Source organism: Callithrix jacchus, chromosome 2 (genome assembly GCF_049354715.1).
Source record: "Callithrix jacchus isolate 240 chromosome 2, calJac240_pri, whole genome shotgun sequence".
Lineage (NCBI taxonomy): Eukaryota > Metazoa > Chordata > Mammalia > Primates > Cebidae > Callithrix > Callithrix jacchus.
The window spans coordinates 167,867,004-167,888,718 of NC_133503.1; the positions used below are offsets into that span (position 1 = coordinate 167,867,004).

The 21,715-nt window shown below is 37.8% G+C and overlaps 1 protein-coding gene and 1 non-coding gene across 6 annotated transcripts in view; one reads left to right on the top strand and one right to left on the bottom strand.

Annotated features, from left to right (window-relative positions):
- WDR70 (WD repeat domain 70) overlaps positions 1-21,715 on the bottom strand; it is a 379,012-nt gene that overhangs the window by 62,270 nt on the left and 295,027 nt on the right. For 4 of the 5 annotated variants that reach the window (XR_013532332.1, XM_035291652.3, XM_035291653.3 and 1 more), the window contains 3 exons: positions 7,393-7,492; positions 4,076-4,160; positions 2,405-2,543 (listed from right to left, as the gene is read on the bottom strand). The exons of the other annotated variant lie outside the window; for it this stretch is intronic. Coding sequence is in view for 3 of the 4 variants with exons in the window: in XM_035291652.3 (XP_035147543.1) it covers positions 2,405-2,543; positions 4,076-4,160; positions 7,393-7,492 (324 nt within the window). In the remaining variant the exon portion in view is untranslated. The remainder of the gene's footprint in view (positions 1-2,404; positions 2,544-4,075; positions 4,161-7,392; positions 7,493-21,715) is intronic. 5 annotated transcript variants of the gene reach the window in all.
- Positions 4,772-4,878, top strand: LOC118151832 (U6 spliceosomal RNA). The gene has a single exon (XR_004740237.1). It is a non-coding gene; the product is annotated as a U6 spliceosomal RNA (small nuclear RNA).

Here is a 21,715-nt window from a genome sequence, read left to right on the forward strand (position 1 = left end):
CACTAAACCAACAACTTAATAGGACTCTTTAGGGTGTGTGGTTTTGTAGCTATTTGAAGTTCTCTCTTCATCCATCTATTAAAATGGATCTCATAATTTATCTTCTGACTTTTCTAAGGTGATTCAATATTGGATGCTCTATTTATTTAGTGAAACTTCTTTCTTAGCTTCTTTTCATTTGTTCATCTCTCAAATGATGTTTCTTAAGGCTCATTTTTCTATCCTTTATTCCCGTGCCTTAATCAAACTCATCAGGAATCAACATTTCAACTATACACTATAAATGTTTTTTTCTCAAAACTGTCTCTTCTTTCTCTTACGCACCAAACTGATTAAACCATCTGTGTACTGAGTGTCTCAGAAGTCCTACAGGTATTTCAAGCTCAACATATCAACAACAGAATTCACTTTCTTCCAAAATCTGCTTTATTTTCTCTCTATGTATTTTGATGTCAATGAACATTCACCCAGTCTCCCAAATTATAAACTTCTGGCTTCATCTACGGAGGCTCACCAAATCTTATAAAACTAAACTTTATATTTCAACAAAAATTAACCATTTCAAAACTTAGATCTGAATGTGTCTTCTTTGCTTAAAATACACACACACATACACACACACACACACAAAGATAGTCTTCTTATTGTATACAGGACCAGTTTCTCTAGATACCTCTCTCCTGCCTCACTCTCCAAAGACACACCTATCATCTACAATAGGCCTTACTTGCACTTCCCAAGTATTTCTCTCACTCATTCAATAACTATTAAGAGCTATCTACGTGCCAGGCACTGTTCAAAGCACTGAGGATACTGCAGTAAACAAAAAGTTTCTGCCCTGTGGGAGTGACTTACATCCTGGTAGAAGAAGACAGACAAACCAAACAAATACACAATATATGAGGTGGTGGTAAGTACTATGGAAAAGAAGATCTACCTATAAAAGTGACACAGAGAAAAAATGTATCACACATTAGAAGACACTCATTTTTCCAAAAAACTGCATGTTCCAGCAAACTACAGAAGCCCAGCATGTCTTTAAAAGTGCAATTATACTTCTACATTCCTTAATTTATTTACATTTCAACTTAAACTACAATTTAAAAATACATCAAGTGTGATACTGAAATGTATAGTCATTGAGAGGCATAGCAGAACATAGCTTATTTCTAACAACCAATTATAGTAATTTTACTTTCTAAGATTAAAGTTAATAGAGTCGATTGTTTTCTTGGATTCTAGTGTTTTAGTTGGTTCCTAATGCACCCAGAAAAAGCACTGTGAGTGCTGGCACATTTCAAATTATGTCATGAGATTAGAATCTATTAAACATAAGTACTCATCTAGAATTAATCTCACTGTTTGTTTCACTTTTCCTAAAATACTCTAACTATACCATGGTTTAACATTCAGAACCTGCAAATTAAGACTTCACAGTAATACTAGAACATTTGAGACAGGAGTTTTTTGCTGGTGATTTAAAAACAGTTGTTCAATTATCTGAGTCACTTAAGTACATTATATGTCTCAACTGTTTATAAAGAGCTGAAACAACATGAAAAAACCTATATAAGAGCACTGTTTAAAATATAGGATATTGTTAAAAGATTTGACAATGAGCCAAAGAAAATTTACACAGAAGACATTAATTGGCCTGTTTCATACTCAGAAAATGACAGATTTTCCTTACCATGTAAATAATAATACAGTTGAAAGGAATTCAAATTTTTCTCTGGGAATTTTCATTATTGTTCTATTACATGTGGCTCCAGTCTCAATCTCAGGACATGAATGAATGAATGAATGAATGAGTGAATGCTGGTGTTTTAGTGTTCATATAAATCTGTAAAGAAAACTAATGTGCTTTTTTAAGATGTAGAAGTTAAATCTGAAATGTTTTAAACTTCCAAATAACTAAAGAGCAGTTAAGCTCAGTACAAGCTGAGTCTGACTTTAATGCCTACAACCCACACAAGCAGAGTTCTGTCAAAGTTTTCACGGTTTCAAGGAAAATGATAAACTGTCACTTCTTAAGCTTACACTTCTGTCAACAATCCCTATACCCTCACAAACATGCCCATCGTAGGATGCTCCTTTCTGTATCCTACATGATTGTCACCTTCTTCCCTCCTCAACCTGGTTGGCAGAGAGGGGGAAACATCTCAGGCCCAGCTGCAATTCCTACCTAAGTGTGGGCCCATAGGAAATAACGGGTCGGGGAAAGGGATGGGGTAGATCAGCAGTCCACAGCATACTGATAACTTTATGCTAGAGTGAAAAGAAGCTATCACTGTGCTCTCAGGGCCAGAGCTTATATTCTATTTAACAAACAAAACCAAAACAAAAGATAGATAAGAGGCAAACTTTATGTATCTCAAAGCTAAGGAGAAAAGAATATACGTACCGCATCTGTGATGTCTATTTCATATACCCTTTGGAAAGTCCTACGCTCAAAGAAAACAAGTTTGCCACTGCCACATCCTCTTTGCACAGATGTACCAGTGACTATGAGCTTATCATCCGGACTGAAACAGCAGTCAGTCCTATAGAAAAAAAAGTTTATGAGTATAGGCTTATGACCTCCATAAGCTGGACAACAGTCCAACAATAATGAGTGAATTAAATGAAACATAAACATCACTGTAATAAGAGCTAACTCCTATATAGGGCTTATGAGTCAAGCACTTACATTAATTTGTTTAATGGTCACAATAATCCTGTGCAGCAGATATTATTATCCACATTTTACTGATGAGGTAACTGAAGAAAATAATTTAGTTACACCTTGCACACAGTAACACAAGTAAGTAGCATGGCTAGGATTCAAACTTAGGTAGTCTGACTCCAGAATCTGTGCTTTTTAACTTCCACATTGCAATTTTTCTAAATGTAAAGGGAGCATTAAAAAACTCCATATAGACATTAAGACTGTCTACAGACAGATATATATATATATATATATATATGATTAATGTCACATATATATATATGATTAATGTCACATATATATATATGATTAATGTCTAAGCAATGATTATTTTGGCCATTTTAAAAACTATTTTTACTAACACCACTACCATCATCCCCAAATAATTTGAGTTATATCAAGTCAAACACCATGAAATGAGCCACAGGTTGCACTGTCGGAACCTAATTGATGGCTTTGATTCCAAGGCTCTTGTTATTGGCAGTCTGGCCATCTGACTGTGACTAATCTAAGACGTGACCCAAAGAAGTTATATAGTTAGTATTACTTGTATCAGGTATAATAGCTCAAAAAATTCTCATCAGCTATAAACTTGTTTGTTTGTTTTAACATAAAATGCAATGGGCAGCAGACTGTATTAGAGTTAGTGCTGCATTATTGTACAGCTTCCTTCACTTGACGCTTGCATTATCATCATGCTCTTCTCTGTTGGTCATTATTGACACAGGTATAAAATTTCATTTCTACTAAAATAGAACAATTTGCCTAGACACCAACTATAGGACTTAGAGGTCAAGTTTCACCTCAGCTGTCTCAAGAAAATCTTTAAAAGTTTCAGGTGACAATTTAGTAGATTGGAGATAACAGTGTTCAGCCACCCACAGTAAGACAGTCCGAACAAGTGAAGGATGCTCAATTATTGATCTGAATGATTAAAAAATGAGAAAGAAAATGAGCTGTACTATAAATGCTCAGTAAATATTAAAAACTGCTTTAATGGTATGAGAGCTCAAATTTTTAAAAAATCACAGATTTTAAAAGGCCCACCTTGTCATTTATACAATATTAAAAGAACAATTGAATCTCTTAAAACATATTTTACTACCTCAAGACTTGTGCATGCATACAATACAAACACATGAATAAATGCAAATACGTAATTTTAACTTCAAAAAAGGTTTCTAAAGTCTACAGAATGTGCAAAATAAGAAAAAATAAAATATATTTTTCAAAAAACAGATTTTGATCACTCTCTCAAGTCTCTTTTCCAGAAGATCTAAAAGCCATATGACATAAATTAACATTAAGGTAAAAATACTTCTCTTCTATTCTCCTATGCTGATCAAATATTTTAAATGTGCTACTTACATTGGGAACATGGTGGGAAGACCCGAGGCTGAAAAAAGTGGCTTATTAAATTGTCGTATGTCCCATAATTTTAATGAATCATCACCTGACAGAAGAATGGGGGGCGGGGGAGACAGAAAAGTGAATTGTGCAAAAAGGACTTGCTCCCATTTTGTTAAACTTAAGGTATAACTGTAAGAAAGAAAGGGAAGGGGAAGGGGAGAAAGAGGGAGGAAAGAAAGGAAGAAAGATGCTAGATTCACACAAATATGTTTTACTTTTTTAACTGTCCAGAGAGCTTGAAAGCAGTAGTCACAAGAACAGTTGAAAGCTATGCGATAATGAATTAGCCTTCTAGAAATTACTTTCCAGATAGATGTAGCATCTGCAAGGTAGAAGGTACCCTGGAGAATCTGCTCTGAAGTATGATATTAGAGCAGATGGTAGTTCCCCTGTGGTGTATTTGAGCATACCTGACTTCTTGAAGAGATTTTAATTTAACAACTATCAGGACTGAAAATAGTTCAATTTACAACAGATTCCTTTTCCCACTGGTGTGTGGGTAAAGCTATCCATTAACGTTAATAAGGGTGAGCCATGTGATTCCCTTCTCTCCAGTGTAATTCTACCTATGGCTATCATTCTTCACTTTGCTGGGGAGAACAGCTTTGCCAAGCCATTTAAAGAGTCATTAATATTTTTAAAGAATCACTTTTTGTGCTTGCTTTGGCAGCACGAATACTAAGACTGGAACAATACACAGAAGATTAGCATGACCCCTGCACAAGCATGACATACAAATTTGTGAAGCATTCCATATTTATATAAAGAATAAATTTTAAAAATCACTTTTTAATATTTCTATAGGGCTAATTCCTGAACAGAACAAAAGCCAAACTTATATAATGTTTTCACTGTCCTTTCTCCCCAGTGCCCAGAGCTGAGGCCTGCCTCGACCCCATGGGTCCAATAAGGAATCAGAAGAGGAGAGTGAAGAGTTCAGTTAAAAAAATCCCACTTTTACAGTGAAGATTCCTCTGAAACCCAACTTTTGGCAGGTGCACTAATTCACAACTGGCTGGACTCAGGACCTGCTTGTACGGGGAGAACTTTGTAAGCTCATCTTTGGAATGTCACTTTATTGCTTTTAGCCTTTTTTTTTTTTTTTTTTGAGAACAAATCTTGCTCTGTCACTCAAGCTGGAGTGCAGTAGTGGGATCTCAACTCACTATAACCTCAGCCTCCCAGGTTCAAGTGATTCTCCTGCCTCAGCCTCCTGAGTAGCTGAGACTACAGACATGCACCACTACACCCAACTACTTTTTGTATTTTTAGTAGAGACAGGGTTTCGTCACGTTGTCCAGGCTGGTCTCAAACTCCTGGCCTCAAGTGATCCACCTGCCTCAGCCTCCCAAACTGCTGGGATTACAGGTGTGGGCCACTGCACCCAGCCTACTTTTACTCTTTAAAAAAAGGTTACATGATCCCAAAATCTTCAAAAAATAAGAAAACATTAACCTGTATTAGTTCCATCTAATCCAGCAGGTTATGCAGCCAGTAGAAGCACCTTGTAATACCCCGAGTACTCTTTGCTAAATAGATTTCTGTCATATTCTATACATTCAGGAAGGAAAATGATGGAATACAGTATACATGTGATATTGACCAATTAAGTTATCCAAAAGCTATTAAATATATATATTAAATATATATACATATACACACACACGTGTGTACATGTGTGTGTGTGAGATGGAAGGGAAAGATAAGAATTATCACCAAAATGGCTTTGACTGAAATAGAGTTAGTTATACTTCTAAGGGAGTCATTATCAACTGGGTAATTACTCAGTTGAATAATTATGGGCTCACCTATTCTATCACCTGTGAAGGATATTCAAGCTACACTTTCCCTTTCTCCCCTATTCTCCCCTAACTCCATCTCAGAGACTTGGATATACCATCCTAAAGATGCAAGAGTGGATGTAGGAATTCCTAAGTGGAGCATTTATCATTTGAAAACTTTCCCAGGGGATTCAGATATACTCTTGGGATGAGAACCATTGTTTTAAATAAATAATATATAGAATTTTAATTGGGAGTCATCTCTGAACTCAAGTAGCAGGTCAGAATTGATGGACCAAAATACATATTTTATACATATCCCATTTGCCATGTGTATCATAAAGAATTACACGTATATGTGCTTTGATTTTTTTCAAGTTATGCAAGTGAGAGAAGTTTAGATACGACAGTAAAGTTTCCTTAGATTGAAGAGAATCTGTATGAGTTCCCAAGGGTAAAAGGACAGAGACTAGTTAAATTGAGGGGAAAGTTACGTCATTTCTCTTGCCTCTCTTCACTTCCGCTATCCTATACATTGGGTTGTAAAGTCTTTCAGGAAAAGGACTCTGTCTGTAATGTTTACAGTTTATACCCAGCACCTACCAGAATGTTAGCTCATAGTAGGTGCTCAATGTACAGTAGTTGAGTGACTGAATGAATAGCTAAATATAGCACTGCTACATTCAGCTGCCTAAAGTGGAGCTCCTCCTTTGCCCTACAGAATAAAGGCTATGTAAGCACCTCTGCAGCATAGTTCCCATCTACTTACCATGCTACTAGTATTTCTTTTCTTTACATGATATTTAAGACCCTCTGTAACACAGCTCCAACCTACTTACCATGCTATTTCTTTTCTCTACCCACAAATGGGTCTATAGGAAAATCTTCAGCTATGTCCCATATCCTCCCACAATGCTGCCTTCACTATTCTCCATCTGCTTCTATCAATACACAGCCTATCTATGTGATAAAGATTTAGCAAAAAATTAGAAAGCTATATCCAACCATTTGAATGTGGATAAATAAACTTACAATATGACCATATAGAACTGTTTTTAAAAATAACATCTAGATAGAGACTTCTTAAAAGTTAGTATTTGAACTGGAAAAAAAAGGCAATGGTCAACAAATAGAAGACTTTGAAGTACCAGACACAGAATTATAAAATGGTATGGAAAGAATATAGGTGATCATCTATAAACTTCCCAAGGCAGAGGCAAAGATCATCTGTGGAGGCTTCAAACTCTTATGGAATTTGAATATAAATGAAAAACATTGGCAAAAAATAAGTAAATAAACATTTTACTTGGTAATTTTTAAAACAAATAATGTTGCTAAGTTGGAAATGCATTTTAATGAAGAAATCAGACTGCCAAAGGTATATTAACAAAAATCACAGCAAGCTTTACTAAGCACTAGGATATTACTGTCGTATTTGTTAAAGATGATCATTTTATATAGAGAAATACATCAAAATGAAAGCTTTTAACCTACCTCCACGAGAGGCAAGGACATTACCATCATAGGAAAAAGTCACACAGGAAGTGTCTGTGCCTGGGTCATGAGCCTGTTTATAGTGGAACTTAGGATGAACCTATTCACAAAGACAAACAAAGTGTTAATATCTCACCTGAATTCAGAAGAGAATACTTTTGTGGCAAGAACATTTCACTTTATCATGATGATGATGATGCACACCTATAGGCAAAGTATTTATTTCACATGACTGCAATTTGCTTTCTTTCTGGGGGAAAAAAAGGCTTTTAAAAATATCCATTTGCCTTAATAAAGAACAGAGAAGGTAAGTCCTAGCAGGAGACATTTTTCCAGATTGCCCTAGTAAGCTCTATACAAGATAAGACTACAATAACTTCTTCATATTTACTTATTCTTATTATGCTTATAAAGTTATTAGGACCAGTTCCTGTATTTATTGGAAACAGCAAATATAAATCAAAATTATAAATGAGCAATCATTTATTTACCCCAAAATATTTATTGTATTCCTAGGATATGCCATACACTGTGCACATGGTTGGAGGTCCTGAACTATCCTCAATGTGCCTGTAGAATGAATAATGATAATAATAGCAGCTAACCCTTAAACAATGCTCACACAGTTTGTAAGTAGTAGAGAAGAGTTTGAACCAAAAAGACTACTCCTAAATACTGCATTATAATCCTTCTCTTACTGATTTACCTTTAATAGTATTTTTACTTCTAACGTTGTTTCTACACAGTTAATGACTTGTAATTCTACTACACCAAACTTACCACTCAGTTATGACTTAGTAACCAGCACAAGGTATTAGGAAGTCAATTACCTCAAAAGGTATGGTCTATATGAACAAAGACATTTGGTCCATTAAAAACTTTGTCCTCTACATAGCTGTCATTACTAAAGTAACCTCTATAATAGTTCTGTGTGTGTGTAGGTGCACCTGTGTATGCACACCAACATGACAAGCTGGCTAATTACACAATGGTTCTGGGCCATTACCCATTTTCTTAGGGTACTTCCATAGCAAAAGACAGAGGCATTGCTGGTAATGACAGCATGTGAGTCCCTCCTGGGAGCCACAGGTATCGTAATGCAAGTGAATTCATCTCCATTGTTCTTGTAGCAACCCTTATGAAGAATGAGTCACAAAACAGAGCTCATGTACTTTGCCCTCCCAATAATATCCCTGACACCCAGTCCCTGGCTTACACCTAAAAGACATCCAGTAATGAGGAGTACACCACGTTATAAAAGCAGGCCAGTTCATTAAAAAAAAATAATCTGTATAACTGAGTGAAAACTGGATTCTCAGTTCTTCCTCTGGGTAAGTCTTAGAATTTTATATTAGTTATCATGCTTCTACCTTTCATGGATACAAAGAATTCATTGATTCAACATTTTTTTTTTTATTGGACATCAACTGTATGGCAGACACTAAGTAAGTTAAGCAGAGAAAACACAAATGTGCCAAGATAAGCATAGCGTCTCAAAGACTTGGCAGTCCCCTGAAAGGATACAGATCAGCACACAGAGTGGCAGGTGCTATAATGGGGAAATACAGAGTAATATGTAAGCACTGAGGAGAAGGTCCTAACCCAAATTTGACAATGAGGGAAAAAAAGAGGGACAAAAATAAATCAGAGACCTAACAGATAAAATAAAAGTTAGCAGTTGCAGGAGCAGGAGGTGAGGGCAAGAAAGTATTTTGGTCAGAGGGTACTGCACTGTGGTAAGCCAAATTTTTAGTCTCGTGCCTCTGCCCCCTAGGGTGATGCCCATGAATACCTTATATGGTCAAAGAAGCTTGGCAGGTGTAATTATGGTTACTAATTAGCTGACCTTAATAGGGAGATTATCTTGGATTCCAGGAGGGGCTGAAGCAGTTGCATGAGCTACAGTGCTGACAAAAAAGTCACAGAGATGTGATGGAAGAGGAAGTCAGAGAAATTTGAGACATGAGAAGTGTTTGATATGTCATTATCAGCTTAAAGAAGAAGGGGGCCACATGTCAAGGAAACAGGTATCTGAATCCTGCCACCAACCAATAAGCTTGAAAGAGAACCCTAAGCTCAGATTAGGAGCCACATCCCAAGCCAATACTTTGATTTAGCCTAGTGAGACCCTGAGAACAGAATCCAGCCACACTGTGCCAGACTTCCTACAGAAATTGTGAGAAACCAAAGAAATGGTGAGAACATGATATGAACAGGCCCCAGATATGAAGGCTGTATAAAGACATGTGAAATAGTTTGGATCTGTGTCTCCACCTAAATATCATGTCAAATTCTAATTCCCAGTGTTGGAGATGGGACCTGGTGGAAGGTGACCTGATCATGGAGGTGGTTTCTTATGAATGATTCAGCACCATTCCCTTTGGTACAGTCCTCATGATAATGGGTGAGTTCTCATAAGATCTCATCGTTTAAAAGTGTGTGGCACCTTCCTCCCCCTTCTCTTACTCCTGCCATGTGAGATGCCTCATTCCCCCTTTGCTTTCCACCAGGACTGTAAGTTTCCTGAGGCATCCCCACAAGCTAAGCAGATGCTGGCATCATGTACCTGTATAGCCTGCAGAACCATGAGCCAATTAAACCTCTTTTCTTTATAAATTATGCAGCCTCAGATATTTCTTTATAGCAATGTGAGAACAGACCAATATACCATGTTAAAGAGCTTAGGTTCTATCCTGAAGGCAAAAGGGAGCTGCTAAAGGAGTTTAGGCAGAGGAGTAACATGACTAAATTTGCTTATTTTTCAATGATCTTTCTGAACACATGTGGAGAACAGACTGGGAATATTCTGTTCCTAGGACAAACAAAACTCTGCTACCAACCTCAATATGAAAATCTGCCACTTGCTTATAACCCATCAAGTTACCAACTGCTAAACTCTAAATGAAACTTTTGGAAGATCTTGTAAACAGTGGCAGCAGTTTATCAAAACGTCCTATATTTCATTTGGCCTCTCAATGAATTTAGTTTTTTATTTGCTTGTTTTAAAAGTTTTGTTTTTAATGTTAAAAAATACATATAGATATCCAAATAGAGGAAAGACCTATTATTTCATGAGCAATGACACAGTGTGGTACGGTAAAAAGAGCATTGGGCCAGGAACCTGGAGGCACAACATTTAGATACCGTTGCAAAAACTAGCACTCTGACCTGGGACAAATTACTTAGCCTGTCTGGTTCACACTTCTATCTTCTGTAAAATAAAGAGATTGAAGTAAACGTTTTCCAGGGTCATTTATAGCTCTATGACTCTTAGGGAAAAGACAAAACAGGCAAATGCATAATACTTTATAATTCAATTAACTGATCAATATATACTTTATTAATAAGATAAAATCTTGAATGTCAATATTTGAAAATATAAGTACACACATGCATATAGATGTGTACGCATTCATATACAAATAAGCAAAGTGAGAAAAAGAACCTTAAAAGGTATAGAATCCAGCGGATTCACATCACACAAACTTCAGTGTGAGCCCAGAGCATGCAGACAGTTCCATTTTATAGTCTTAACTATAACACTTGCTGTTCCAGAGAAGACAAGAGATGGGATTGTGGAATCTGATGCTCCCTAAATTGGTCTTGCTTCCCTGTGCTTTTAATTACCCTGTGTGGGATTCTTAGGTTTAAAGATGTATAGCCATCCAATGCTCAAGTAAAGAAAAAGTGATCTATTTTTGAAATAAAAAAAAATTTCTGCTAGATCTAAGAGGTGATAACGTAGATACGATATGAACTGAATGGGAATATGGGATTTTGACTATAGGTGATTTCATCTTACTATAGTAAGAAGGGACTTCACCAGATATTCATCTGCTACATGTTTATGTCTCCTCATTTAGTATTCCCTTTAAAGGAACATTATGTTGGAGGTGTAATGTTTTGAAACTTTTAGAATTCATTATTTTTTTTTCTTTTTTTTTGAAAGAAAGAAAGAGAAAGAGAAAGGGGGAGAGAGAACAGAAGTCTTGCTCTATTGCCCAGGCTGAAATGCAATCTAATAGGTATTAAACAGGTTTTTAATAAAAAATCTATTATTCTAATAGGTTTTTAATAGGTATTAAAAACCTCTTTTATGCCGATAGTTGTGCTTAACAGCAGAGACAGGAAGTAATAAAGGAAGAGAAAAACAAACAGCCAACCAATATGTCATTTAAGTCTGTAAAATGCTATGCAAATGCTGAAGAGTGATTTACTTCCAATTATGTGGTCACTTTCAAAATAGGTATAATGTGATACTGAGCAAAATGTATGTTCTGTGGTCCTAAGGTGAAGAATTCTATAAATATTCACTGAGTTTACTTGTTCCAGGTCTGAGTTCAAATCAGAGATGTCCCTGTTAATTTTCTATCTTGTTGATACATTGAATATTAACAATGTGGTGTCAAAGTCTCCCACTATTATTGTGCAGGAGTCCAAGTCTCTTTATTAGTCATTAAGAACTTGTCTTATATATCTGGGTGTTCTTATATTGGGTACATATATATTTATGATCATTGACTCCTGTTGTTGCATTGATCCTTTTACCATTATGTAATGTCCTTCTTTGTTTCTTTTAGTCTGTTACTATTAGAGTCTATTCTGTCAGAGATGATAGTTACAACTCCTGTTTGTTTTTTTTTTCCTCTCCATTTGATTGGTAAGTCTTCCACCAACCTTTTGTTTTGAGTCTTTGTGTGTCCTTACTTATGAGATGGATCTGGATACAGCATACTGATGGGTTTTGACTTTTTATTCAATTTGCCTGTCTGTGTCTTTGATTAGGGCATTTAATACATTTAAATTTAGGATTAATATTGATATCTGTGAGTTTAATATTTTCATTTAATGCTCGCTGGCTATTTTGCCCATTAGTTGATATAGATTCTTCATTATGGAGATACTCTTTACCTTTTGATTAGTTTTTGGGATGACTGATGCTGGTTGTTCCTTTCTGTGTATAGTGCTTCTTTCAGAAGCTCCTGTAAAGCAGGCCTGGTGGTGATTAAATCTCTGAGTGCTTGCTTGTTCGTGAAAAATTTTATTTTTCCTTCATTTATGATGCTTAGTTTGGCTGGATATGAGATTCTGGGTTGAAAATTCTTTTCTTTGAGGATATTGAATATTGACCCCCAGTCTCTTCTAGTTTGTAGGGTTTCAGCTGAGAGATCTGCTGTGAGTCTGATAGGCTTCCCTTTATGGGTAAACTGACCTTTCTCTCTAGCTGCCCTTAGAATTTTCTCCTTTATTTCAACCCTGGTGAATCTAGCAATTGTATGTCTTGGGGTTGCTCTACTTGAGGAATATCTTTGTGGTGTTCTCTGTATTACCTGGAGTTGAGTATTGTCCTGTGTTACTAGGTTAGGAAAGTTTTCCTGAATAATATTCTGAAGAATATTTTCCAGCTTGGATTCATTTTCTTCATTTGATAGGTGTACCTATCAAATGTAAATCAGGTTTTTCAAATAGTCCCACATTTCTTGGAGACTTTGCTCATTCCTTTTTACTCTTTCTTCTCAAATCTTGTCTTCTCTTTTCATTTCATTAAGTTGGTCTTCAATCTCTGATATCCTTTCTTCTGCTTGATCAGTCAACTGTTAAAACCTATGCATACTTCACAGAGTTCTCGTATTGTATTCTTCAGTTCCATTAATTCACTTATATTCCTCTCTAGATTGTCTATTCTCGTTAGAATTTCGTCAAACCTTTTTTCAAGGTTCTTAGTTTCTTTACATTGGGCTAGAATATGTTATTTTAACTCACAGAAGTTTCTTATTATCCACTTTCTGAAGCCTAATTCTGTTATTGGAACGCACTCGTTCTCCATCAGGCCTTGTTCCCTTTTTATGAGGAAGTGTGATCCCCTGTAGAGGGAGAGGCACTCTGATTTTGGGTATTCTTAGCCTTTTTACGCTGGTTTCTTCCTATCATTGTAAATTTATCCACTTGTCGTCTTTGTAATTACCGACTTTCAAATTAGGTCTCTGAGTGGACATCCAACTTATTGATTTCCAGTGCCGGAATCTGAGCAACCCACTGTGCCGGCTAATACAGTGGCATTAAGATTCATGGTGCTTTTCTGCCAGGGAATCTCTGGTCTGGCTTCCTTCTTGAGTTCCTTTTTCAATCAGCTGAATAGGCGACTCTGCCTTCCTGGAGCTCCAAACGTCAACCAAAAGGGGAGCCAGTCTTGTTTACTCTGCACGAAGAACTGCCGTGCCGGCCACAAGAGTCATGCTGGCGATCCGTGGGGCTCCTCCACTGGGAATCTCCTGATCCGTGAGCAACAAAAATTCGTCTGAAAGTGTGACATCCTCTCGTTTTCTGTGCTTTCACTGGGAGCTACAATCCTGAGCTGCTAGTAATCAGCCATCTTGGATCTCTCTCTTCAGAATTCATTATTTATAATGCAGAAAGAGTGAATATGTGCCACAAAACAAGCCCCATCCAGCCTTTCTGACCTCCAACATATTCCATGGCTGTATATATTTACATTTTAGTGCAACACCCTTTTAAAGTAATAAATGGCTGGATATTAATAATTAAGGTCCCAAGGGAGAGGGAGAGATGCATTCAAAATAATTAATTCAGGCCGAGTGCGGTGGCTCATGCCTGTAATCCCAGTACTTTGGGAGGCTGAGGCAGGCAGATCACAAAGTCAAGAAATTGAAACCATCCTGGCCAACATCATAAAATCCTGTTTCTACTAAAAATACAATTATTGGCTGGGTGTGGTGGCATGCACCTGTAGTCCCAGCTACTCAGGAGGCTGAAGCAGGAGAATCACTTGACCCAGGAGGTGGAGGGTGCAGTGAGTCAAGATCGCACCACTACACTCCAGCCTGAGCAACACAGTGAGATTCTGTTTCTAAATTAATAAATAATCTAATTAATTTTCTCTTTCAAAGGATCTAATAAAGAGGCACCAAGTCTTTAGCTGATTGAGATAAAGAGCACCCAAATTTTATATCAAAAAGTGCTCTTCAGTTACTAACTTCATCTTAACTAAAAACAAAGGTATATTTCAATGAGGAAAAAGAGACAAAGGTGACCTAAATTTGTGTCAAACATCAACGCTTGGACAGTCCATTATGACAGATATTCTCACACTTTGAAAACAATGTCAACCTAACTGAAAAACACTTCTGGCATAATGTCAGGAATCTAAAACTGCAACTTGTCCTTTAACTGTTGTTATAATCATCCTAAGTAAAAAACATAGTTCTTTAGGAAGTTGAGATTGATTCTTAACTAACTTATATAGACTTATTCTTTTTTTTTCTTTGAGATAGAGTTTCACTCTTTTTGTCCAGGCTGGAGTGCAATGGCACGATCTCCTAGGCTTCTTATTCTTAGGTGTACCTTATACTATGATTTGGAGAAATCAAGTCTCAAACATTCACAAAGATGGAAAATGCAAGCACAAAAGCCTAGAGTTTTAAAGGCCGTGTCTGGGATCATATAATACAAACTCCCAATTGGTAAAACTATCTCTATGCCTCTTTCTCAGCAGATGGTCATGGAGCCTCTAGTAAAAAATGCATTACACCACAAGGAATATCAGACCACTTCTGGGCGGCTCTAACTGGCAACGCTTTTTAAAACTGGATCCAAGACTCACCTCTAACAACTACTTAGGAGTCCTGGTCCTGTCTTCTGTGGCTATGCTGACTAAATCTAGTTTTTCTTCTCTGACACAGTCTGTCAAGTTCTTAAGAGAAAACTCTGTCTTCTGCAAAATATTTTATTTTTTTTTTATTTATTTTTCCTTTCTGAGACAGGGTGATTTCCTGTCACCCAGGTTGGAGTGCACTGATGTACTACTCAGTGCTCACTGCAACCTCAATCTTCCAGGCTCAAGCAATCCTCCTGCCTCAGCCTCCCAAGTACTGGGACTACAAGCACAACCTACCATGCCTGGCTGGTTTTTATATTTTATTTTGTAGAGCGGGCAGGGGTCTCATTTTGTTGTCCAGCTGGTCATGAACTCCTGGGCCTCACAATATTGGGAAGTGATCTTCCCACCTAGGTGTCACAATGTTGGGAAGATTTGGGTAACATTGTTGACTAGATGCAGCCAGGTGGAACAGCTTCCACCAAAAAACCAGGATGACTGGCATACTCCCAACAAATATTCAGAGGGTAGATGGAAGGAAGACACAGAAGCTGAGCTGAAGGGAGAGGAAGCTGGGAACCCTGCATGGGGTTACAGCATACTGGACTCGTTTCTGGCCCCCAGTGACTCCAAGGGAGCAGATGAAGTGTAATGGCAAGGAGCAACCCCCTCTCACCATGGGCCTTTAGAATTCTAGAGAGAGGAGACCCCTTGACTAAGATGGACACTTAGCTGGCAGGGAGAGCTGCTTAGAAAAGTAGTAGGGGCAGCACACCAGCCAACAGTTTGATGTGGGAGCATCTATAGTGGAGCACCTCCAGGGATGCCTATGCCCCTAGGATCAACTTGCTCACATAGAAGACTTTAGCCGTAGGCAAACTGTTGGACCTGAAACCATGGGGAGTCTTGCCCATCAAATGGGGCTTGTCTGACCTGAGTAGCCCTGAGTCAGCTGGTCTCTCCTGGGCCCCAGCCTGGCTGGGCCTGCTTGCAGTGCAGCCTCAGGTACCCTGGGAGCCTGTATCATAGCTCCTGCACTGGCAGACCATGCCTGGCCAGTGGAGCGCTCCAGTGGGGCAGCTCCTGTAGCCATACATCAGCCTGCCAACACCCTCCCCTCACTGCAGCTTCCCCCAGGCCCACGGCAACCCCCTACATCATTTTGCTGGTGTATGTCTGCGTGAGTGGATTTTGACTTCCCTGCTCAACCAGCATAAACCTGTAACCTGTCCTGACACTGTTACTGGTAAGAGTGCACACCACCTCCTCACCCACACTGTACCACCATTGCAGTCAGTGCCTCAGTGGGCACAGAGCCCACCAGCCCTGCCCCCACCAACACCCTATCCCAGTGCCAACACTGCTACCAGAGTGAAAATAGAGACAGAGACATCAGACCCTCCCCTTCCCTGAGCAGCCAATCCCTGGCTGCATGAAACATGCACAGAGGGCACACACAGACCTGTGCTTGCCAGTATCCTATACCCATGCTAATACCACCATCAGCTTGACCACACATACAGTTGCCAGTGTGGGCCCTCATCCCCCTGAGCTGTGCTGCTTCCATTGCTTCTGGGAATGCCTGCACAGAGGTAGGCACTCCAATACCTACTAAGAACACTGCTGCAGCCATCAAGCATGCACCCCTCTACCCCTTCACCCCTCTGCACTACTGCTACTGCTGCTTCTGGCACATGTGAACAAGGATGGATTCCGCTGCCATGACCCTACAAAATGCTTAAGCTGGCACCATCTATTGAAGTGTAATGACCAGAAGTCTGGGAACACCTCAGCCTTCACCCCAGCACAGTGGGTTCCTAATCAAAAGGAGCCAGAGAACAAAGTCAGGTTGTGGTACAAGACCCCCAGAGTTACAGCATACAGTCCAGGAATTGTGAGCTGAGCCTTGGCCTCCTAAAATCTTCCAGAAATGAAGCTAGTTGACTGAACCTACATTATACCAAAATCAAATCACCAATGTCATCAAGTAGGATAAAGGAAAAAAGAAATCCCCAGGACACCGACTTCAAAGACTGAAGGAACATCAGCCCATAAAGGTGAGAAAGAACCAGTACAAGAACTCTGACAACTCAAAAAGCCAGAGTGCCTTCTTTCCTCTAAACAACTGAACTACCTCTCCAGCAAGGATTCTGAACCAGGCTGAGACAGCTGAAATGACAGAAACAGAATTCATAATATAGATAGGAACAAAGATCACTGAGGTGCAGAACTACATTGAAATCCAATCCAAAGAAGGTAACAATCACAACAAAATGACATAGGAACTGACAGACAAAACAGCCAGAATAGAAAAGAATGTAATGGACCTGACAGAGCTGAAAAATATACTACAAGAATTTCACAATGCAATCACAAGTATTAACTGCAGAATAGACCAAACTGAGGAAATAATCTCAGAGCTTGAAAACTGGCTTTCCAAAATGAGACAGTCAGGCAAGAATCGAGAAAAAAGAATGAAAAGGAACATATAAAACCTCTGAGAAATTGAGATGATGTAAAGAGACCAGATCTACTACTAATTGGTGTCCCTGAAAGAGATGGGAAGAATGGAAACAAATAATTCAGGGTATCATTCATGAGAACTTCACCAAACTAGCTAGGGAGGCCAACATTCAAATACAGGAAATGCAGAGAACCCCAGTAAGATACTTCACAAGACTATCATCCTGAAGACACATAATAATCAGAATCTTTAAGGCTGAAATGAAAGAAAAAATGTTAAGGCAGCTAGAGAGAAAAGTCAGGTCACCTACAAAGGGAAGCCCATCAAACTAAGAGATGACCTCTCAGCAGAGTCTACAAGCCAAAAGAGACTGAGGACTGATATTCAACATTCTTAAAGAAGAGAAATTCCAAGCCAGAATTTCATATCCAGTCCAACTAAGCTTCATAAGCAAAGGAGAAATAAGATCCTTTTCAGACAAGCAAATACTGAGGGAATTCATTACCACCAGCCCTGCCTCATAAGAAGTCCTGAAGGAAGCACTAAATATAGAAAGGAAAGACTTAACAACTACTACAAAAACACACTTAAGTACAAAGAGTAGTGACACTATAAAGCAACCACACAAACAAGTCTGCATACTAACCAGCTAACATCATGATGACAGGATCAAATCCACACATATCAATGCTAACCTTGAATGTAAATTGGCAAAACACCCCAATTAAAAGGCACAGAGTGGCAAGCTGGATAAACAACCTAGATCATATGTTATGTTGTCTTCAAGAGACCCATGACACCCTAAGTTCAAAATAAAGGGATGGAGAAAAATCTATCAAGCAAATGGAAAACAGAAAAAAGCAGGAGTTGCACTCCTAATTTCAGACAAAACAGATTTTAAAACAACAAATATCAAAAAGACAAAGAAGTGAATTCCATAATGGTAATAGGTTCATTTCAACAAGAAGACCTAGCTATCCTAAGTACATATGCACCCAACAGAGAGGCACCCAGATTCACAACACAAGTTTTTAGAGACCTTCAAAGAGACTTAGACTCCCCCATATTAGTAGTGGAAGACTTCAACAACCCACTGACAGTACTAAACAGATCATCAAGGCAGCAAATTAACAAAGATATTTAGGACGTGAAGTCAGCACTGGATCAAATGGACCTGACTGACACCTATAGAACTCTCCACCCAAAACAACAGAACATACATTCTTCTCATCACCACAAGGCACATACTCTAAAACTGACCACGTAATTGGATATAGGACATTCCTCAGCAAAAGTAGAATAACTGAATGATAACAACCACTCTCTTGAACAGCAGCATAATAAAATTAGAAATCAAGACCAAGAAAAGCACTCAAAGCCATATGATTTCATGGAAATTGAATAACCTGCTCATGAATGACTTTTAGGTAAATAATGACATTAAGGTAGAAATCAAGTTCTTTGAAACTAATGAGAACAAAGATACAACATACCAGAATCTCTGGGACACAGCTGAGGCAGTGTTAAGAAGGAAATTGATAGCAGCACTAAATGCCCACATTGAAAAGGTAGTTAGAAAGATATCAACAGCTTAACATTATAACTAAAAGAACTAGGGAGGCAAAAGCAAAGCAACCCCAAAGCTAGCAGAAGACAAGAAACCAAAATCAGTGCTGAAATGAAGGCGACTGAGACACAAAAAAAAACATTCAAAAGATCAATGAATCCAAGAGTTGGTTTTTTGAAAAAAAAATTAAGAGACCATTAGCTAGACTGAAAGAAAAAAAGAGAGAAGATCCAAATAAACATAATTAGAAAAAACAAAGGGGTTATTATCACTGACTCCACAGAAATACGAAGAACCATCAAAGTATTATGAATATTTCTATGTACACAAACTAGAAAATCTAGAAGAAATGGATAAATTCCTGGACGCATACAACCTATCAAGACTGAACCAGGAATAAATGAATTCCTCAACAGACCAATAACAAGCTCTGAAATAGATCAGTAATAAATAGCCTACCAAACAAACAGCCCAGGACCAGAAGGATTCACAGCTGAATTTTTTCAGATGTACAAAGAACAGTTGGTACCATTTCTACTAAACCTACTCAAAAAAATTGAGGAAGAGGGACTCTTCTCTACCCATTGTATGAAGCCAGCATCATCTTGATACCAAAATCTGGCAGAGACACAAGAAAAAAAGAAAGTTTCAGGCCAATATCCTTGATGAATATTGACGCAAAAATTCACAACAAAATATTGGTAGACTGAATCCGGGAGCATAACAAAAAGCTTATCCACTACCATCAAGCAGCCTTCATCCCTACTCATCCCAAGCATCTGCAAAACTATTGATTTACCATATGCAAATCAATAACTGACATTCATAACATAAACAAAACTAAAGACAAAAACCACATGATTATCTCAGTAGATGTAAAAAAGTTTTTTGATAAAATTCAACATCCCTTCATGTTCAAAACTCTCAATAAACTAGGTATTGAAGAAGCATACCTCAAAATAATAAGAGCCATCTATGACAAACCCATAGCCAACATCATAATGAATGGGCAAAAGCAGGATGCATTGATCTTGAACTCAGAAACAAGACAAGAATGCTATTTCTCATCTCTCCTATTCAACATAGTATTAGAAGTCCTGGCCAAATGAATCAGTCAAGAGAAAGAAATAAAGCACATCCAAATAGTAAGAGAAGGAGTCAATTTATGCCTGTTTGCAGACAACATGATTCCATATCTTGAAAACCTCATAGTCTCAGCCCAAAAACTTCTTAACATAATAAACAACTTCAGTAAAGTCTCAGGGTACAAAACCAACATATAAAAATCACTAGCATTCCTATACACGGAAAACAGCCAAGCCAAGATAAAATCCCATTCTCAATATCCACAAAAAGAATCGAATACCTAGGAATACAGCTAACCAGAGAGGTGAATGATCTCCACAAGGAAAATTACAAAAAGCTGCTCAAAGAAATCAGAGATGACACATACAAATGGAAAAACATTCCATGCTCACAGATAGAAGAATCAGTAACATGAAAATGGCCATACTGGCCAAAGCAATTTACAGATTCAATGCTATTCCTATCAAAGTACTAATGGTATTCTTCTCAGAACTAGAAGAAACTATTTAAAAACTATTTCTACTTTAAAATTATTTAAAACTACTTTAAACTATTCATATGGAACCAAAAAAGAGCATGAATTGCCAAGGCAATTCTAAGCAAAAAGAACAAAGATGGATACAGCACACTACCCAACCCACATACTACAGGGCAACATTAACCAAAATAGCATGGTACTGGTACAAGAACAGACACATAGACCAATGGAACAGAATAGAGAACCCAGAAAGAAGGCCACACACCTACAACTATCTGACCTTCGACAAACTTGACAAAAACAAGCAATGGGTAAAGAATTCCCTATTTAATAAATAGTGCTGACAAAACTGGCTAGCCATATGCAGAAAACTGAAACTGGACCTGTTCCTTTTACCATATACAAAAATCAACATAAGTTGGATGGAAGACTTAAATGTAAAACACAAAACTATAAAAATCCTAGAAGAAAACATAGGCAATATGATTCAGGATATAGGCACAGGCCAAGATTTCATGATGAACATGCCAAAAGCAGTTGTAACAGAAGCAAAAATTGACAAACGGGATCTACTTAAACTAAAGAGCTCCTGCACAGCAACAGAAACTATCATCAGAGTAAACAGAAAACCTGCAAAAAAAACAAGCAAAGTATTGGGATTTTGGGTGTGAGCCACCATGCCTGTTCCACAAAGTCATAAATATGTCACTTCTGGAAGCTGTCGATAGTCTTAGCATTTTGCAGTGGTACCAAGGGTCAGTGAGTTTATATTCAGCAGCTGCCTAGATCCCATGTACATGGGATATATAATTTCTGTATATTACTCTTGTATATCTAACAATGCAGGAAAAAGTCTTCAAAATGATCACAATGCCTCTCATAAGAAATAGAAACAGTTGGAAAAAACTATTTAAATGTAAGAATTTAAATGAATCACTGTCTGAAAATAGAGAAAATATTAATAGAGAGATTATTAGTCCTAGGGCTAGAACTAAAATTTTAGCTCACTACATTTAAGTTTGATTCTGGCCAACCTGCTTTACTTTTCCAATGCTCAGCTTATGAATTTTTAAAATAATATGTCTTGCATCCTCCCACCCCTTCCCTTCTCCC